Source organism: Microcebus murinus, chromosome 9 (genome assembly GCF_040939455.1).
Source record: "Microcebus murinus isolate Inina chromosome 9, M.murinus_Inina_mat1.0, whole genome shotgun sequence".
NCBI lineage: Eukaryota > Metazoa > Chordata > Mammalia > Primates > Cheirogaleidae > Microcebus > Microcebus murinus.
This window is the reverse complement of record NC_134112.1, coordinates 83,152,640-83,169,993: the sequence shown is the minus strand read 5'-3', so window position 1 is coordinate 83,169,993 and position 17,354 is coordinate 83,152,640. Positions and strand designations below refer to the sequence as shown.

At 56.4% G+C, this 17,354-nt stretch overlaps 1 protein-coding gene across 1 annotated transcript in view; it reads left to right on the top strand.

Moving 5' to 3' along the window:
* The first annotated feature begins 507 nt into the window (after positions 1 to 507).
* PODXL (podocalyxin like) overlaps positions 508 to 17,354 on the top strand; it is a 33,157-nt gene continuing 16,310 nt past the window's right edge. The window contains exon 1 of the mRNA XM_076006617.1: positions 508 to 852. Coding sequence (XP_075862732.1) covers positions 783 to 852 — 70 coding nt within the window. The 5' untranslated portion in view covers positions 508 to 782. The remainder of the gene's footprint in view (positions 853 to 17,354) is intronic.

The following is a 17,354-nucleotide window of genomic DNA, read 5'->3' as shown; positions in this document are numbered from 1 at the left end:
CTTGGAGAGGTTAAGGAACGAATTGGTCCAGACTGCCCAGGGCACGCCCTGCACAGACCCGCTCAGCAGTCGTGTGGAATGGGGGCCTCGCCGGCCGGTGAGGCGCTCCGGACGGGTGGGAGACGTGCTTCTAGAACGGGCCTAGCTGCGGGACGCGCTGCAGCCCGGGAGGCCTCAGATGGTCACCTGCCAACACTCCGGACCTCGCTGCACCCCCTTCGAAGCGCTGGTGGGGAGACGCCTGTGGGGGACACCTGTGCCCGGGACTGGCTGCCCGCGGGAGCCTGGCGCCCGCGCACACACTCTCACCCCCCGGCGCGGGGCCGCAGCCCTACGCCCGGCGCCCGCCCGCGCTCCCCCGCCCGCCGCGCTCCGGGGCGGAGTTTCCTCCTCTGCTCATTGTTCGCGACCCAGCGCCCGCCCAGCCCCGGCCCCGCCCGGCCCCGCCGCCGCCGCCGCGGGCGCGCTCCTGGGGGAGGGCAGGGGGCGGGGGCCGGCGCGGACGGGACGGGAGTCGCCGCAGCTGCCGGCGGGGCCGCAGCCGCGCAGACGCCGTCTAGGACGCAGCCGCCACCACTGCTCTGCCGCCGGCTCCGCGCCCCAGCCCGTCTCTGCGGCAGCTGCAGGAAGGAAGGGCCGCCGGAGCGCGACTCCGGAGTCCCGGGCCACCGCGGGGTCGCCGGAGCCGCCGCAGGCCTCCCGGAGCGGCGCCCACGCTCCCGCCACCCGGACGCACTCGCCGGCCCGCAGCCACCTGCTCCCGGCCCCGAGGCGAGGACACGATGCACTCCGCGCTGGCGCTCTCGGCGCTGCTGCTGCTGCTGCCGCCGCCGCCGTCGCTCTGCCAGATCGGTGAGTGGCCGCCCGCGCTCCGCCGGGACCCCGCCGTGCCCGTGCCCCCTGCCCGGCCGGGCTGTAGGGAAGCCCGGCGCGCCGCGTGGTTCCACCCGGAGCGGCCACTCTATAGCTGGGGCCACACGCGGAGCCCTGACCTTGCATCATCCACGCCCCCTCCAAACTCCACGACGCTGCAGGTGCCGGGCCGAGCGTGGATTAGTCCCTGGCCTCCTCTCGGGAGGAGTGGGCGGTGGATTGCGCGGGGCCAGACTGGGGCGCGCCAGTGGTGAATGGGTTTGCGGGGCAAGAAAAGGGCAACTTAGTGCCCCGCGAGGCTCCGTGCTTCCTCGGGACCCCCAGGGTCTGATTACGCATGTTCTTCGTGTTGGGAGGGATGAGGGACGGTATTGTGTAGTCGCTAATTCCCGGGAAAGCGGCAGGCTGGAAGCTCAGGAGGAGGTCCCTGAAGCAGGTGACAAGCCCCCAGTAACGGCCCATGCCGGCGGTGCGCTAGCCCTTTGCAGAGAGGGTTTCCTAAGCAATGTGTGCAGGCGAAACCCCCGAGCCCGCGCTGGGCAGGTGGAACGGAGGAAGGGGACCTTCCACAGGCTAGAGTCACCTGGCTGGGTGCGGGTTCTACCACCATGTCACCAGAGGAACAGTGTATGGCCAAGAGACCGCCCCAACCCCTTTGTACAGGCGGGAACTACACTCTCAGGAAACAGGGTGAGCAGCATCTTAGACACAGTGGAAACTCCACCTGTCTCTCATGAAACAGAGAGCTGAGCCTTAGAAACACCCCCTTCGTGTTCCTTTTAAAGGGGACCTATTACTACTTTTGGGAGACTACTCTGCAAACCCAACCACAGTAGGTGTCCTAAGGACCCTAGGACAGGTTGTCTCAGCCCCAGGCGAGAGGCGCATTTCTTAGTCTCTCTTGTCTACCTGAGCACGTGTCTGCAGGGAGAAAAAGCAGAGGCGGTGCTCCCACCTTAGGGCCGGGAGGACTGCAGTGACAACCCAGACAGGGAAGGGACTTGCTGGCTGGTGCTGGCGGTTTGGGACTGGACTTTAAGGGAGAGATGGGATGGCAGGACCGTCTCCTCTGCACCACAGGGACCTTTGGTGGTGGGCAGGGCTGGCGCCCAGAGAGCGAGCAGGCTGGGGCAGGCTGGGGCGTCCTCCAGCGGCTGTACTCCACCAGCCTGGCCTGAAAGGGAAGGGCACCCGTGGGGGGGAAGGACATGTGCTCCCAAGGAAGGGCCTCAGCATGAGGAACAGTGGGAGCAGCTTTGAGGATGGCAGTCACCACGGATTTGCCCAGCGTGGGGTGGGGATGGAGGAGGTGCTGGAGGGTGGAGGCCCTACCCCGTCCTGCTCTTGGGGCAGTGGCCTTGGGGTGGTCCTTCCCAGGCCACCTTTTCTGGAGGAGCCTCTTAGCACCGCCCAGAAGTGAGACAGGCTGTGTCAGGAAAGGGGGGTTCCTTCCTAGTGCTTCTGAGCTTAAGAGGCTGAGCCACCCTTTCTTAGAGAAGAGGGTGGGGGCTATGGGAAAAGACCCCCACTGCCTGCCCTTAGGGCAGATGCTCTGGAGCCCCAGTGGGGAAAGCTCCCACCCCAGCTCACGGGGACTGTCTTTCCTGGCACCTGGGCACTGCCCAGAAACCATGTCTTTCCCAGGAAGCCCTCCCCAAGCATAGCACAGGGCGGGAGCTTAACATGTGGTAAACAAAAAGGACCATAACCCAGCTCCTGCCCCAAACAGCAAGTCCCTTGGCTGTCCTGAGCATCGTCGCCTGCTGCCATTACAATAGGCAGTAACTTGGGAGGCTAAAGTGGCTAGGGAGAGCATTGTGGTGGTGATAATGATTTGCATACGTTGGGGCCAGAAAAGGCTGAGGGGTGCAAGTTTAGCGTTTAGTAGCTGTGGCAAATTGTACACGGTCCTCTAGAGACTCAGTAAGGCCAGCTTCGTCTCTGCCCTTCCAAAGGTGTGGCCGGCAGCCTGGGCTGCTATCATTAGGAATGGCATCCCCCCACCCCACCCCTGCCAAAGGTTGGAATTCAGTGATTTGATTCAAAGCAACATAAGTTTATAGCTCAAGTCTCCGTAACAAAGGAATTACTTCCCATTCCTCCCAGTTTACCTTCTACCAGGGCGGGTGGCACAGTCTACAGCATCAAAAGCATTAAACCCAGGGGCCCAACAGTACATGAAATGCCTTTTCAGTGCTTTTAGGTTTGATAACCATTTGGCTGAACCACATGGCATGTCATACCTCTGAGCCTCAGTTTCCTTATCTGTGAGATAGACTAAAAGTGCAGAAGGGACCTTTAGTGCCACCAGGAGAAGAGTTCTAGAGTTGTGTGTTGCCTCAGCTGCCGAAAGGACAGGCTGATCTGGTGCTATCGTCCGATAGAGTCATTCGATGGGTGAATTCTGGGCAAGAGAAAGACGGCTTGGTGTGGTGGAAACACTCAGATTGGGTCAGACAGACATGAGTGATTGGACAAGATAAGGAACTTCTTTGAGCCTCAGTTTCCCCATATGTAAAATGATAACAGCCCTACCTTGCAGGTTGCTTTGAAGATGAGAGATAATACATGTCATGGGCTTGGCCTTGCGCCCAGCTCAGTATCGACACTCAGGAAGAGCTATGATGATTGATAAAGCGCGTGTATTAAGCACCTGGTCATTTCAGGACACCCCAAGCATCGTGGGTGTCAGCAGGTGTGTAGTAGTAAAAACTGGAGCCCCAGCGCCACTCGGTGGGGAGGTGTGTGTAAAAGAGCATAAGGTTTGGAAGATGTGGGCTGGGGAAAGCTTCTTGCAGGAGGAGGGTTTCACATAGGGCTTTTTAAATAAAAAGGGTCAGGGATTCCTAGTGTGGCTGAGGCTCAGTGACTTGCAGGGTGTAAGGGGACATGCAGATTAGGGACTGGGGGTTCTTGAGATGGGGTCAGTGAACTGCAGCAGGGCTTTGGAGAAGAGAGAAGCTGTCAGAACTGGAGAGAAAGTTCTGTGGGATGGGGTAGGGGTCCATGGGTGCTTCTAGCATGGTGCTGCTTGGGACAGGACTCTGAGGCAGGAGTGAGCAGGACCTTGGGGGTTGGGAGCCCAATTGTCACAAAGGCGTCATGGGGCAGCCTGGCCAGGGACTAAGGAGGGGAGCCTGGCATGCCCAGGACAGCCCTCAGGGGCTTGCCCAGGCCTAGGGAGAGCCACAGAGGTTGCTTCAACCTCCCTTTTCCTTAAGAATCCATGTTTGAAGTGGGGACTCCTGCTGGCGGTGGATTTGACACCACTGCCATGGGGAAGCTAGGAGGGGCAGGGGACTCTGTGGTTAGGATTCTCCTGGGCCGGGAGGGTGGAGAGCCAGCTCCTATCCATCCTCAGGCACAGGCGCCACCTGTGCTGAGAAGCCTTCCCTGGTGTCCTAGATGGAGCGGGGCGTGTTCCGTGGTCTGTGTGCGTGTCTCCTCCAGTATGCAGCGCGACCCTGTGGGGCAGGCCGGCAACGTATCCTTTGCCACCTCCAGGCCCAGCGCGTGTTGTCCGGCACTGAGCAGTTGCTGGGGACGTTTTGTCTGAATGCTGAACTGAGGGGACTGGCCCTAGCCCCGGCTTCCGGGTCTCTGGAGGGGAGCCCCCAGGCTACCTCGCATCCTGGGCAGCGGGGTCTGGCCAGTAGGCTCCTTCTCCCGCAGCCGGAGCTGGTGGGAGCAGCTGCTGAGGGCCAGGGCTTCTGGACGTGGGATCCCAGGTCGGTAGCTGCTGTGACCTGTGGCCGCAGTGAGGATGGCTCAGCGCTAAGTTCGAAGCCCTCCGCTCCTAAGGGAAGTGGGGGGAGCTCTCTCTGCAGCTCACCGGACTTCTTGGGAAGGGATTTAGATGTCCTCTGGCCCAGGAAGGGGCTGTTTCTTCACACCCTTCCAGGCAGACGCCATGGGGCCCTCTTCAGGGCTGCGGAACGCACGCTTTGGCCTCAGCCAAGTGGAGGCTCCTCCTGCACCCCCGGAGAAAGAAGGATGTCGCTCTGTCTCCCCTCCCCAGCAGCCCTCCGCTCTGGGCTCATTTCCTATTTGTGCCCACGGGGTGCCCTGCAGGGCAGGGAGCTCAGCTGCTGGGGTTTCCCGTCACGTCTTGTTCCCAGGAACACGGGTGAAGCTGGACGGCTCTCTCTCTATCATGTGTCCTGTCTGCTTTGTGGGGCTGTTGGAAGAGCAAATGAGGTGGCAGATCTGGGCTTGTGACTCTTCAGGGACACAAGACAAACACTGTCGGTATTCTCTGTAAGGAAATCTGCACGAAACATACATTACAAGGAACCTCTTCCTATTTGCAATAGCATTTGCTGTAATATTCCTTCAAGTAGGCAGCTGGCTGGCTATTCACAACGGCATTCATTTGGCAAAAGGTAATTTCCACACCACTTCTAAAGAACCCAGAAAATCACAGGACACAGAATTCTAGAGCTGGGAGCCTTCTGGAAGCCGTCTACTGCAGCCCACTCATTTCTCAGATGGCGAGTGCAGACCAGGGAGGGGAGCTCCCTCACCGGGCTCCCAGTGACGCCCGGCGATGGCCTCCCGGGAGAGGGGTGTGCGGGCACGTGTGGGCACCCATAGGTGCTGGGACTGGAACTCCGCCCTCCCCTTGCCGATTCTCCCCTGGCAATTGGGGAAACTCAGTAAAACCCCTTTAAAAAGGGTTTTATGAAGGTGACAAATCTATCCTGTGCCCAAATCTCTCTCCCAGCCCTTCCACCATCATGGTAAATTGGAGTTCCTGAGGGCCCCTGAGTACCGAGTCACAGCGCCGGCCTCCGTGTGTTGTGGCTGTGTGCGTCTGTGTCTCGCACGGCCTGTGAGCACTGTACAGTCCACGGCCTCCAGCCTGCGACTGGAACAAGTAGGTGGTTAGGAGAGGCTGGTGGGATGACTGGCTGCCCAAATGCGGTGACCCACTGCAGGTTCAGCAGTGGCCCCTCCCCACGTCGCCCTCATGCCAAGCTCTTCTGTTGTCCCTGAGCCCTGGCCCCACCTGGACCACTGTAGCAGTGGCCGGCACAGGCTCCCAGCTAAGGCTGGCCACCAGGCCACCTCCCTCGTCCTCACCCCTTCCCTGACACACACCACTGCCACCACCCTCTCTTCCTCTGTAGCCTTATCCCCCTCGGGTCAGCCACCTTGCACTTCCCTAGGGCCAGGGCGCAGGGTGGCACCCCGTCCGCCAATTGTCACGGCCGGAAGGCTGCGTGCCTCAGCCCAGGGGGAAGAGAATTCCAAGCAGTGGCCAAGCGAGGTTTGCCATGTGCCCTGGGTTGGGGTGCAGGGGCCCTCCCAGAGCCAGGTCCCTGGAGACATGGGGTAACCAGGGGCCCAGGCTTCCAGCCGCCTGACCCTGGCCAGGGTAGAAGGGATGGTGCCAAGGCAAGGCCTGGAGGAGACGGCACTTTTAACTACAGATACATTGGCTGTGTGCGAGGCTGAAGCCATGGCCCCTTCTTACCTGAAATTCCCGGAACTCTGTCCAAGAGCCAGACCCCTGGGTCTCTATTCAGTCTGATTCCTGTGCTAACCTACTCCTAACACGCTGATGGGGGCCACAGAGCTCTTCGGCTGGGGTGGCATGCCCTTGGATAGCCTCTATCACCCAGACCATTTCAGAGAGGGGAAACTGAGGCACAGACCTAGGACTTGCAACAGATTACACAACCACCTCTTCTCCCAAATATCCTCATTTCCTTCAGTTCTCTAGAATGCCACCTTCTCAGAGAGGACTTCTGGGGCTGCCCTGTGTAAGACATTCCCCTACTGAGCACGATTTTCTCCATAGCACGCGCAGCTGATGTGTATTGGTTGCTTTCTTTGTCTCTCCCCTGTTAGACTGTAACTTCCTTGAGGGCAGGGACTTCTGTTGTCAGAGCTGTAGCCACACACCTAGAATAGTACCTGGCATATAGTAGCTGTTCAATAAATATTTGCTGAATGAATGAGTGAATGAGTCAGTCACAGAGCCGGCTTAGAGCTCCAAGTCTTGCCTGCCGGGCTGTGCTGGCCAACTGAAAGGCTCCTTACCTGATTCCAGGTGGAGGGAGGTAGACAGCAGGTGGGGTTTGGGGGATAGAGGTCATGCTGGCATGAGAAGGAAGCAGGGGCTCCTGGTAGGAGGTAGGAGGAGGGCCATGGGAGGTGCAGCAGCCTCGTGTCTCCTGTGCCACCCCCACACAAAGGGTCCTTCAGCTGAGGAGGGGGCTTCTGTTGGTTAGAACTTGATTCGGCTATTCGTGGCAACAAAAAAGGAGTGAACTAAACAAGATAGGAGTTCTATGTCACATCACAGATGTTCTGAGGGCTGGTGTGGTGGTTCTGTCATCATTCTCATGCTACCTCATGGTCCAAGATGGTTGCTGGGGTTCCAGCCATCAGGAAGAAGGAAGGGACAGGAAAGACAGAGCTCCTCTTTTAAGGGTGCTTCCCAGAAACTGCACAGGACACTTTTAGTTACGTTTTGGTGGAACAGAATTTATTTGTGTGGCCACATCTAGCTGCAAGGGAAGCAGGAAAGAGTACTTGCCTTAGGGAAGAGTAATTTTATTTCAGGCACCCAGCTGCCTAACCATAAATCAGTGGTATGATTATAAAGAAGCAGCAGAACATGGATATTAGAGTAGGTGACTGGCAAATGCTACTGCAGAGTTGGTCCCTGAAAACCTTGGGCTTCTCTGTGACCACCCTCTGTCCTCACCTTGCTAGCTGGGGCAGCTTCGCCTCTGATTAAGTGAGACATGAGCATTGTTCTACAATGTCCTCTGTGGCCCAAGAAGGTGCCCTGGGGACCCCTCTGATCTGGGTCTTGGCTAGGGCAGGCAGAGGGAGGACCTGGGCTCCCCCACTGGTGTCTGGATGAAGAAGAAGTGTTTCTGCACCCCATCCTCTCCTCAACTTGCGGGGTTCAGGACTGGGGGAGATACTGTCTTAGGAGTTTAGTCCACGAACCCTTTCTTCTTCAAGGTCCTTCCCCAGGAACCAGGCCCATTCTCGTTTAGTCACTGCCCTTCCTTACAACCAGGTTACTCAGGGTTAGGGACCCAGTTCAGAGGGGAGGATGTTGCAGACAGTCCCAGATGAGGGTGGCCAGGGTGGGCTGAGCTAGGGGCTCAGATGCCATCCCCCACCTTCCTGGTTCCCACTGGGTGCTTCTCGGCCCGGCCTTCCGGGGGCGCTGCCCTTCCCTTTGGGTCTTTGAGTCAAAACAGGCTTTCCTGAATCCACCTGCACCCCAACCTGGCAGCCCCGAGCTGGTGATGTGGTGGGCATTGTTAAACGTCGTCTCACATCCCACAGCTCTCTTTGCACCTGGATCACTAACTGCCCCTCAACTTGCTAACCAGCTCCTCTGGCCACCCCTGCTGCACGCCTGCGTCCAGCCCTGGAGGCCAAGTCTCCCGCTTAACTTTGTTTTCTCGTGTGGTCTGACCCTACCCTGACTCTAGCACCAAATTCCTGGGGATGCCATTGAGCCAGGCAGTGAAGCGTGATGTCGGTCCTCCTGTGGCCGGCTCTACGTTTTCCTTCTCAGGGAAGGGCGGGGAGGCACATAGGTGACAATCCGACAACTGTTGATAATATGAGCCAGGGAAAGGAATATTTTCTCACAAAGGCGAGAAGTAGAAGATCGGAAGAGAAGGTGGAGAGCTGTCACGCATCTGTGTTTGGCTTTCTGTATAGTCAACTCAGGTGAGTATTGCTGTGTGCCTCAGTTTACCCAACTGGCAAATCAGAGCTAGCACCATATGGGGTTTTTGTTTTTACTTTTACACTCCACAAAGCAAGCTGTCTACCAAACTGTGTCAAAAAAGAACACAAGTAGCCCTCAAGATTTTAATAGTCATACTCTCAACAAATGTTTGATAAATGAATAAATTTCCTTTCTTGGAAGGTCAATACATATTATTATCTTTTATTTTTATTTTTTAGATAGGGTCTCATTCTGTCTACCTGGCTAGAGTGAGTGGCATCATCACAGCTCACTGCAACCTCAAACTTGTGGGTTCAAGTGATCCTCCTGCCTCAGCCTCCTGAGTAGCTTGGACTACAGGTGCACACCACCATGCCCGGCTAATTTTTCTAGAGATAGGGTCTTGCTCTTGCTGGTCTTGAACACCTGGCCTCAAGTGATGCTCCCACTTCAGTGTCCCGGAGTGCTAGGATTACAGGCATGAGCCACTGCATCTGGCCCCTCATATTATGATCTTATGTGCTTCAAAATGTCCCTTGAGTAGGATTACTTACTACCTTTGTTTAACCCAGTGATCCCTAAATGTATAGTTTAGCCATGAAACCATTTCCTTCTCTCCTTCGTTTTTTGTTTTTTTTTTTTCTTTTTTAGTAGAACATCTGTTAACATCTTTTGAAAGACTAGTGTTCCTCCAGGACATTTTGGGGGAATACTGATGTGAAAAAGTAGAGTGACCAACCATCCCAGGTTCCCCAGGATTAACAGGTTATCCTGGGATGTGGGACTTTCAGTACTAAAACCCAGTACTATGCAAACACCAAGCTGGAAGAGCATCAACTACAGAAATACACAGGGCCTGTGTCTAGGGGCTGCTGAGCAGGACCTTGTTACAATGAAGATGAACCTTAGAGAGCCTCCTTCCATAGGGGGTCTGTAGGAAGCCACATTCGAGGTTGGGGCCAGTTGGAAAGCTGCCTGTACCAGGGTCCTTTGGGAACCAGGTGCATTCAGGGCTGGTGGCCCCTCACAGGTGTGAATGGTGTTCCTTCCCAGACAGAAGCTGGAGGCGCTATTAAAAGATGATGGGCGTGTGCATTTCTGATGTTTGACCTTTCTGCTGAGATGGAGGCACCTGTTCCTTGCTGGTTGCTTCTGGCTGCTGCTTTGCATCCCTCACCGTGACAGCGTCATGGTTCTGCTTTAAGATCTGTCTGAGTCCTGGCTTAGAGAAGGGGATTCCAGATGTCCTGGGAGCCAGCCCTGCGTCAGTGCTCGCCGACAGCTCAGAGAAACAGGACTTGCTGCGTGCGTGGATCTCGTCCACCGGCATGCCGGCTGTTCCTGGGAGTCGGCCAAACGGTGGCTGAGGGGGTTGTGCGCTTGTGTGTTGAGCCTCCAGCTTGCATATGCTTTCCAAGCTGCAGCTGGCACCTAAGTGACCCCCTCCCAGGGCAGACAGTGAGCTGTTGACCGCCTCTTGCTCAAGCAGCTGCAGCCCTGCACCCCAGCCCTAGGGGGCGCTGCCAAGCGGAGTGCGGGTGAGCGCAGCAGCCCTGCTGCCCCCTTCCCCAGGCCTGTGCTGACACCCCCTGCACAGCTCTCCCCACCGCCTGCCCAGGCCCAGGGCACCACCCGAGCTGCTTCTCATCCCGAGGTCACCCTGGTTTCTGTTTCTCCATGGCCAGGGTGCTGAGGACCGCCGGCTCCTGGGGAGAGGCGGAGTGGGAGCACACCTCTCACTCCCCGTCAGCACCCTAGGGAGGTTGCACTGGGGCAGGGACATTCTCTGCCTTGACTCTGGGGGCGAAGCTGGAAGACTGGTTCTGTTCACACACGATCAGTCTCCGAGCATGGACGCGCGCGCACGCCAGGGCCTGCTGTAAGTTAAGCCGTGGGCGTGCGATATGTGTGCGGGTGGCGGCAGGCGTGGAGAAGCAGCCGGGAGGGTCCCTCTGAGCTGGGTGTTGAGCCTGGGGAACAGGGAGTAAAAGAACACAGGTTTGCAAAAGAAGGAGGTGTTCTGTGCAGACACTCAAGACCGGGAGTCCTCCCTGCGGGCCTCAGTTTCCTCTTCTGTGAGTGAGGGGTGGCCCAGCAGCTCTCGAGGGCCTTCCTGGTTAGTATTTTCCGTGGTCTGAGAGGCATGACTTCCCTGATGATTTCAGCCCCAGAACTGTTGGCCTAATGGGACTGGATGCATGTGGGGAGGGGCCTCGCTGGACAGCGTGGACGCTCTGAGCCATTGGGGTGGCTGCAGGTGGCTGCTGGGACAGCTAGTGAAAATGTGGATTCCTGGGTAATGTGAGGGGACATGGGACCTGTCCTGTGGTGCCTGGGGTCTTGCTGGCTGAGACTCTCTCCTTCATCTCACTGGAGGTCAGATGCCCCCTGCACTGTCCAACGGCCGGGCCGGGAAGCAGCAGCTGGAGCCGGGTGGACAGAGTACTGTGCCCCGCAGGATAGGAGCCGCCCCGGGAGTTGGACCACAGGGTTCTAGACACCAAGCAGGGTGTGACTTGGTCCTGGTACTCTGCTTGCCCACCTCTCCCTTGTTGGGCTGGGATCAAGTGACATCTAGGGTCTCTCGAAATTCTGTCATTATGACCCCGGGTTGCTGAGGAAAGTGATGGGAACTTGATGCTTGTGTGGTTTTAAAAAGCAGGGAACATCCCAGCTACTGGTCCCAGAGGGTGGCGCACCCAGCCACAGCTGGACCTGGCTGCTCACTGCCTCCCCAGGCCCTGCTGCCTAGGCTGAGGGGCAGCGCAGCTCCCTCCTGCGCCTCTGTAGGCCTCTGTCATCACCTCGCCAGCAGAGACCAGACTGTAGGGGGAGACAGACAGACAGACAGCAGCTCCTAGGACCAGGATCTCTGCTGTCCTGTGGCCTGGCTTGTGCCACCCCTATTGCCGAGCTCCAGGGGGAGGGAGTCTCTGACTGGTACTGGACCCACTTTCCAGATGGGAAATCCAAGGCAAGAGGATGGCCGTGACTTACCCAGAGTCATGTCTGGAGGTCCCACTTTGGATTTGTGTCTGGGTGTGGGAGTTGGGCTTTTGCACCCAGATTGCAGGGTAGCAAGTCTAGAAATGCAGTGAAGAGGGGGGGGGGACTGAGCATGTGAAGGCAGGGGCAGGAGATGGTGCCTCCCCTCCCTCACCCCTCCCCGACCTCAGAGTCAATCTTGTGTGATCTGAGCAAACTTGACCCCTTTCCTGACCTGTGAAGCTTCAGAGGGAAACATTTCATTTTGTTCCCTGTGTGTTGGGAAAAGAGCTGTGAGATCACCGTGTGTGCGTGCGTGCGTGTGTGTGTGTGTGTGTGTGTGTGTGTGTGTGTGTGTGTTTGCTGTGGTCACTACTCCTGCCCGCCCCTGCCCCAATGTCATGAAACCTCCTCGACCACTTGGAGGGGCGCATTTTCGGCTGTTTGGACACCTGGCTCCCGCTGGGGCTGGCTCTGGCTTCTTGCTTCACTTCCCCAGGCGGCGCCCGGAGGAAACCCGGCTTCCTTGCCGAGCTCCGGCGTCTCCAGCACAGGGAGGGCCACAGCGACTTGGCTTTGTTTAAAAGGAACCTGGCCTTTAAGTCTCCCCGCAGGCCCTGGCAGGGGACTGGGGGGCTGGCCCTCAATTGTTTAGTTATGTCCATTTACTCGGTTTGTTTGTTCTTTTTAAGCAACACTCGCACCGCCCACCCCAACTTCCATCCCAGCCCCTGCCCGAAAGCCACGGGGTCCCTTGTCTTCCAACACAGAAGAAATTCAGATTTTGTGCTCTGTGGGGGGTAGTCATGCTTTTTCCTCCACCTCTCAGGACCACGGGGAGAGCAGGCAGGTAGAGTTTCAGCTTCGTTTCCCCTGCTTTGCGGGGCAAGCGGGTGGCAGTTGAGAGCCGGAGCTACCCCGCCCCGCCCCGCCCGCACGGACTTAGCCGGCCGTGCGCTGCCACGGATTGCTGCAGCAAGGATGCAGGTGTCATTCCTGGAAGGGGGCATTCTCTCCGGGACAGAACACAAAGAGCTTGGAAATTTGGAAAGCTACACTTGCTGCCTTAACCTTCAGCTTCCACCAGGCGGAAGCCTGTCCCTCCCTGGGAAATTCACCCACTCCGTGTCACAGAGCTTTCTCCCTCCGTTCCCAGAGGCGACTCTTGTTTCAGAGGTGACTGTCCCACAGCCATGGATGTGGGACTTCCCTCTGGCTTCGGGCCCTTGTTTGTTTTTGGCCAGGAGTGGAGACTGGTCCCTGGCGGAGGTTTCCAGGGGCTGCCGAGAAACCTGTACACATCTGGTTATTTTCACGGCCTGGGGGTTGGGGGGGGACGGTGGGGGGAGGAGGGGAGGCAGCGTGGGAATGACAATGTGCTCCCTCAGGAAAATATTTACCAAGGGTGTTTTTGAGCTTACTGCGAGGGGAAAAGCCGAGTGCCAAATGTGCTCACGCTTTAGCTCTGGAAGTGTGTGTGTGTGTGTGTGTGTGTGTGTGTGTGTGTGTGTGTGCAGGGACGCATAGCGGGTGCTCCCGGGAGGAGGGAGAGGGCCGGCCAAAGAGTGCGCAGGAGTGTGCAGACCCCCTGCGATGGGCGCTATGGGAGGGAGCAGAGCCCTCTTGTTCCGAGACAGCTGGACTAAAATCTGGCTCCCTGACCCGGGCCAGTGCCTCCCCTGGTCTGGTCTGAGTCTCCTTCTGTGCAGGGCACATGATAAAGGCACCTCCTCAGGGAGTGCTGGGAGACACAAAGGGGATCACACGCACAAGGAACTGAGCACAGTGTCCGGCCAAGATGGTAAGGACCCAGGAAATGCCAGCTGTTAAGTTTAAGAGTGATGACATTAAACTGCTTTGGGGAGGTGTATATCTCGTAGGTGGATTTATGGAAAATTCCATCACGTGCGCGAAGTAGCATCTCTGTGCCTCTCTGCCCGTGACCTCAGAGCTTTCACGGTGTCGCAGGACATGCAGCACCGGCCTGGGCATGGGCTCGTGCCTCCCGCTCGCAGTGGGGTGTCGGCCAGGCTGGCTGACTCATCCTCCAGACCTGCCCTCAGCAGGGACACTCTGTAGTTTTGGAATATTTTACCGTTTTCCCCAAAGCTTATACATTGTTTTAAAAAATGTTCATTTTGTCCCAAGATAGATATTTCTCTCTCCCTTGACAGACGAGGAAACCAAGCTCACTTGGCACCCAGGTCTCCATTGGCAGAGCTGTGGAGGCTGTGTGTACATCACAGACGGGGCTATGGAAACGGATCTTAAGGACGGGGTGAAGGGCACTCCACCACCTCCTGCAGGTGCTGTCCTATTGTCGTGACCTTTCTTGGCAGCCGGGTGTCAGCCCTGTCCCCGCCCTCGCCCGCCTGCTGGCAGCTGTGCGCGCTGCCTGGTCAGGCCGATCAGGATTCACATGGTCTGCAGCAGGCGAAGGGATTAGGAGGCCCTGGGGAGGGTATTGTTTTAAGGAGGTTAGTCTGCTCTTTCCAGCTCAGGAAGAACCCAGCCCCTTCCTTGGGCAGGATGGCGGTCCCTAGACAAAGCCACCAGGGATGAATGTGCGGACACCCCGGACACCCCTTGTGTCCGGAACAGCAAGGACAGGCGTTGGGCCCAGGACAGGGGCGGGAGCAGGGCCTCTGAATCTAGGAGAGGGAGAGGAACTGGGAGGGACAGTGGCTTGGCTCAGCCCCGGGTAGCGGCAGGGGCGGGAACCTTTGGTGGCATTATCGATCGAATTCCGGGCTCTCCTCTTACCTGTACCTTCAGCCACAGGATTATAATAATGCATAATCCAAAGAATGCACTTAGGAGCTTCCTGCTGACCTCCAGTCCTGTGAGGCAGTAGAGGTGGGGGTGGGGTTCTGCCCTCTCACCTCCACCTGCAGGCAGGGGTGTCACCACCTCTGGGCCTGATGTGCATTAGAGGGGATTGCAGAGGTAATCGATCCCTGCCGCTCTCTGTGTTTCGTAGAAACAGGGAAACAGAGGCCCCCTTGGTTGATGCACCAGGGAAGGCGTCAGAGCAAAGCCGCTCCCACAAAGCACTCTTCCCTCTGCACCTGCCACTCTGTCTCTTCCAGGCTCTGGGGACAGGAAGCCCAGTCAGGGAGAGGGTCTGGGACACCGAGCGGGTGGGACAGCCTAAGGTTCTGCCTGGGTGTGGATCATGACGGCTCGGGCCGAGCACAGGCGCTGCTCGCATTGGAACCAGCCCCCGGTTCATCTCCCTCCCACACTGTGCAGGACCGCGACAACCGGCCTGTCCAGCCTCCACACAAGCCTGATTGAAGTGCACGCGTATGTTCCCCAAAGACATGCACTGCAATGTCCACGGCAGCCTTATTCATAATGGCCCTAAACTGGAAGGCGCCCAAATGCCCATCAGCAGTAGAATGGATAAATAAATGGTGGCATGTTCACACAATAGAATACTCTACTGTGATGAGAATGAACAATCTACAACTACACACCACAAGAAGGATGCATTGCACAAACGAAATGCTGAGTGAATGAAGCCAGACCCAAAGAGTAAAGGCTGTGTGATGCCATGAATAGAAAATTCAAAAACTAGCCTATGATATTTTAAGTCAGAATAGTGGTGACACTTGGGGATGGAGAGGGAACACAGGGTGGGCTTTTGAGATGTGTGTCCTGTTTTGCAAACCTTATCTGGGGCTGGTGACGGGGTGTGTGTTCACCAATGACAGTTCATCAAGCTGTACACACTAGTGATATGTGCCGGTTTTGATGGTCTGTAATTCTTCAGTGAAACATTTTTTAAAAATAAAGGAGGACTCACACCTGTAATCCTAGCACTCTGGGAGGCCGAGGCGGGCAGATTGCTCGAGGTCAGGAGTTTGAAACCAGCCTGAGCAAGAGCAAGACCCCGTCTCTACTATAAATAGGAAGAAATTAATTGGCCAACTAATATATATAGAAAAAAATTAGCCGGGCATGGTGGCGCATGCCTGTAGTCCCAGCTACTCGGGAGGCTGAGGCAGGAGGATCGCTTGAGCCCAGGAGTTTGAGGTTGCTGTGAGCTAGGCTGATGCCATGGCACTCACTCTAGCCTGGGCAACAAAGTGAGACTCTGTCTCAAAAAAATAAATAAAGGAGGAATGGGCTATTGTCTGAGAACCTCCTGACTGAGCACAGCAGGACCTACCATGAACTTGGGACAACACTCTCTAGGCAGAGAATGCCGGTGAACTGCCCTGGGAGAGAAGCTAGTTGGACAGGAAGCAGACAGCCCCCCTGAGAAGAAGGGAAACCAAGTTAGTGCATTGACCTGCCGCATCTGCTGGTCAACTTCTTCCCCAGCCCTGATGCCAGTTGTCACTGGCCAGAGTGAGGACAGCACCAGTCAGCACCTTCTTGGAACACGCTTCTCAGGGCTCCACCGGGACTGGGTGCTGTGCAGGTGCCAGGGATGGAAGGAGAATGGCCAGGGTCCCTCCCACGAGGGCCTCAGCCGCTGCCCAGGGAGGAGTGACAACACTGGCAATCGGTACCAGCCACACCAAGAGGGGAGGCACCTCTGCAAACACCCAGCTTGCCACACTCCCCCTCTGCTGTCTACTATTGGACTGGGGAACGTTAAGACTTTAAAATTTATTCTTGCTTTTCACTTGGCTTTTCGAATAGCTAGCAGTCTAGGTGTTTCCCTTTGTCATATGAATTGCGATACTTTTTCCCAGTTTGTCGTCACCTGGCTTGGTTTCTCGTCACAGGCTGGTACGTGTGACGCTTGTTGGGCTTTTTAGGAAAATCACAGAAAAGCGTCCACAGCTGGATACAAGCATAGGCTTCTCGCTCTGAAGGGATCTGAGACATCAGAGGGAGGCAGACAACTGCTTGGCCAGCCATATTTGTAAATAAAGTTTTATTGAAACACAGCCATGCCCGTTTATGTACAGGTTGTCTACGGTTGCCTTTGGGCCCATGAGTAGTAGCGGCAAAGACTATGGCTCATAAGCCCTAAAATATTTACTCTAGCCCTTTATGGAAAAAGTTTGTTGGCCCCTGTTGTGCACAGCTGTGTCACAGTGTCATTCTATACATGGGAGAGTGTTCTTCCCACACTGGGTACCTTGGAAAGCTGTCCCACCCAGTCAGACTGGTGCCCAAACCGACCTGACGCCTTACCTGCTGTGGTGGTGAGCCAGTGAAGTGACCTTTCTTCAATTCAATTGCTCTACTTTTTTTTTAAGAGACAGGGTCTTGCTCTGTCATCCAGACTAGAGTGCAGTGGCGTGATCGTAGCTCACTGCAGCCTCAAACTCCTGGGCTCAAGCAATTCTCCCACCTCAGCCTCCCAAAGTGCTGGGATTGCAGATGTGAGTCATCATGCCAGCCTGCTTCAATGTTTTTGTTTTTTTTTATTGTCCAATATACATAACATAAACTTTCCCTTTTGAACCATTTTTAGATGCACAGTTCAGTGGCATTAAGTACATTCATGTTGTAATGCAACCATCACCACTGTCCACCTGCAGATGATTTTCATCCTCCCAGACTGAAACTCTGCACCCATGAAACACGAACTCCCCATTCTCTGCCTCCAGTTTCTCCACTCTCAAAATGGGGTTAATAACTCATACCTCATGTCATTTTGAGAGTTAAGGGAGATACCAAATAAAGCCCCGGCCCTCTATTGATGGTCAATGTCTTTCAATATGTTTGAGTTCACTGCCTTCTTCCTCCAAAGTCACACTTACCTTCCTTCCACACCTATCAGGATGGACAGATGGACAGAGGGACGGATGGACAGAGGGACGGA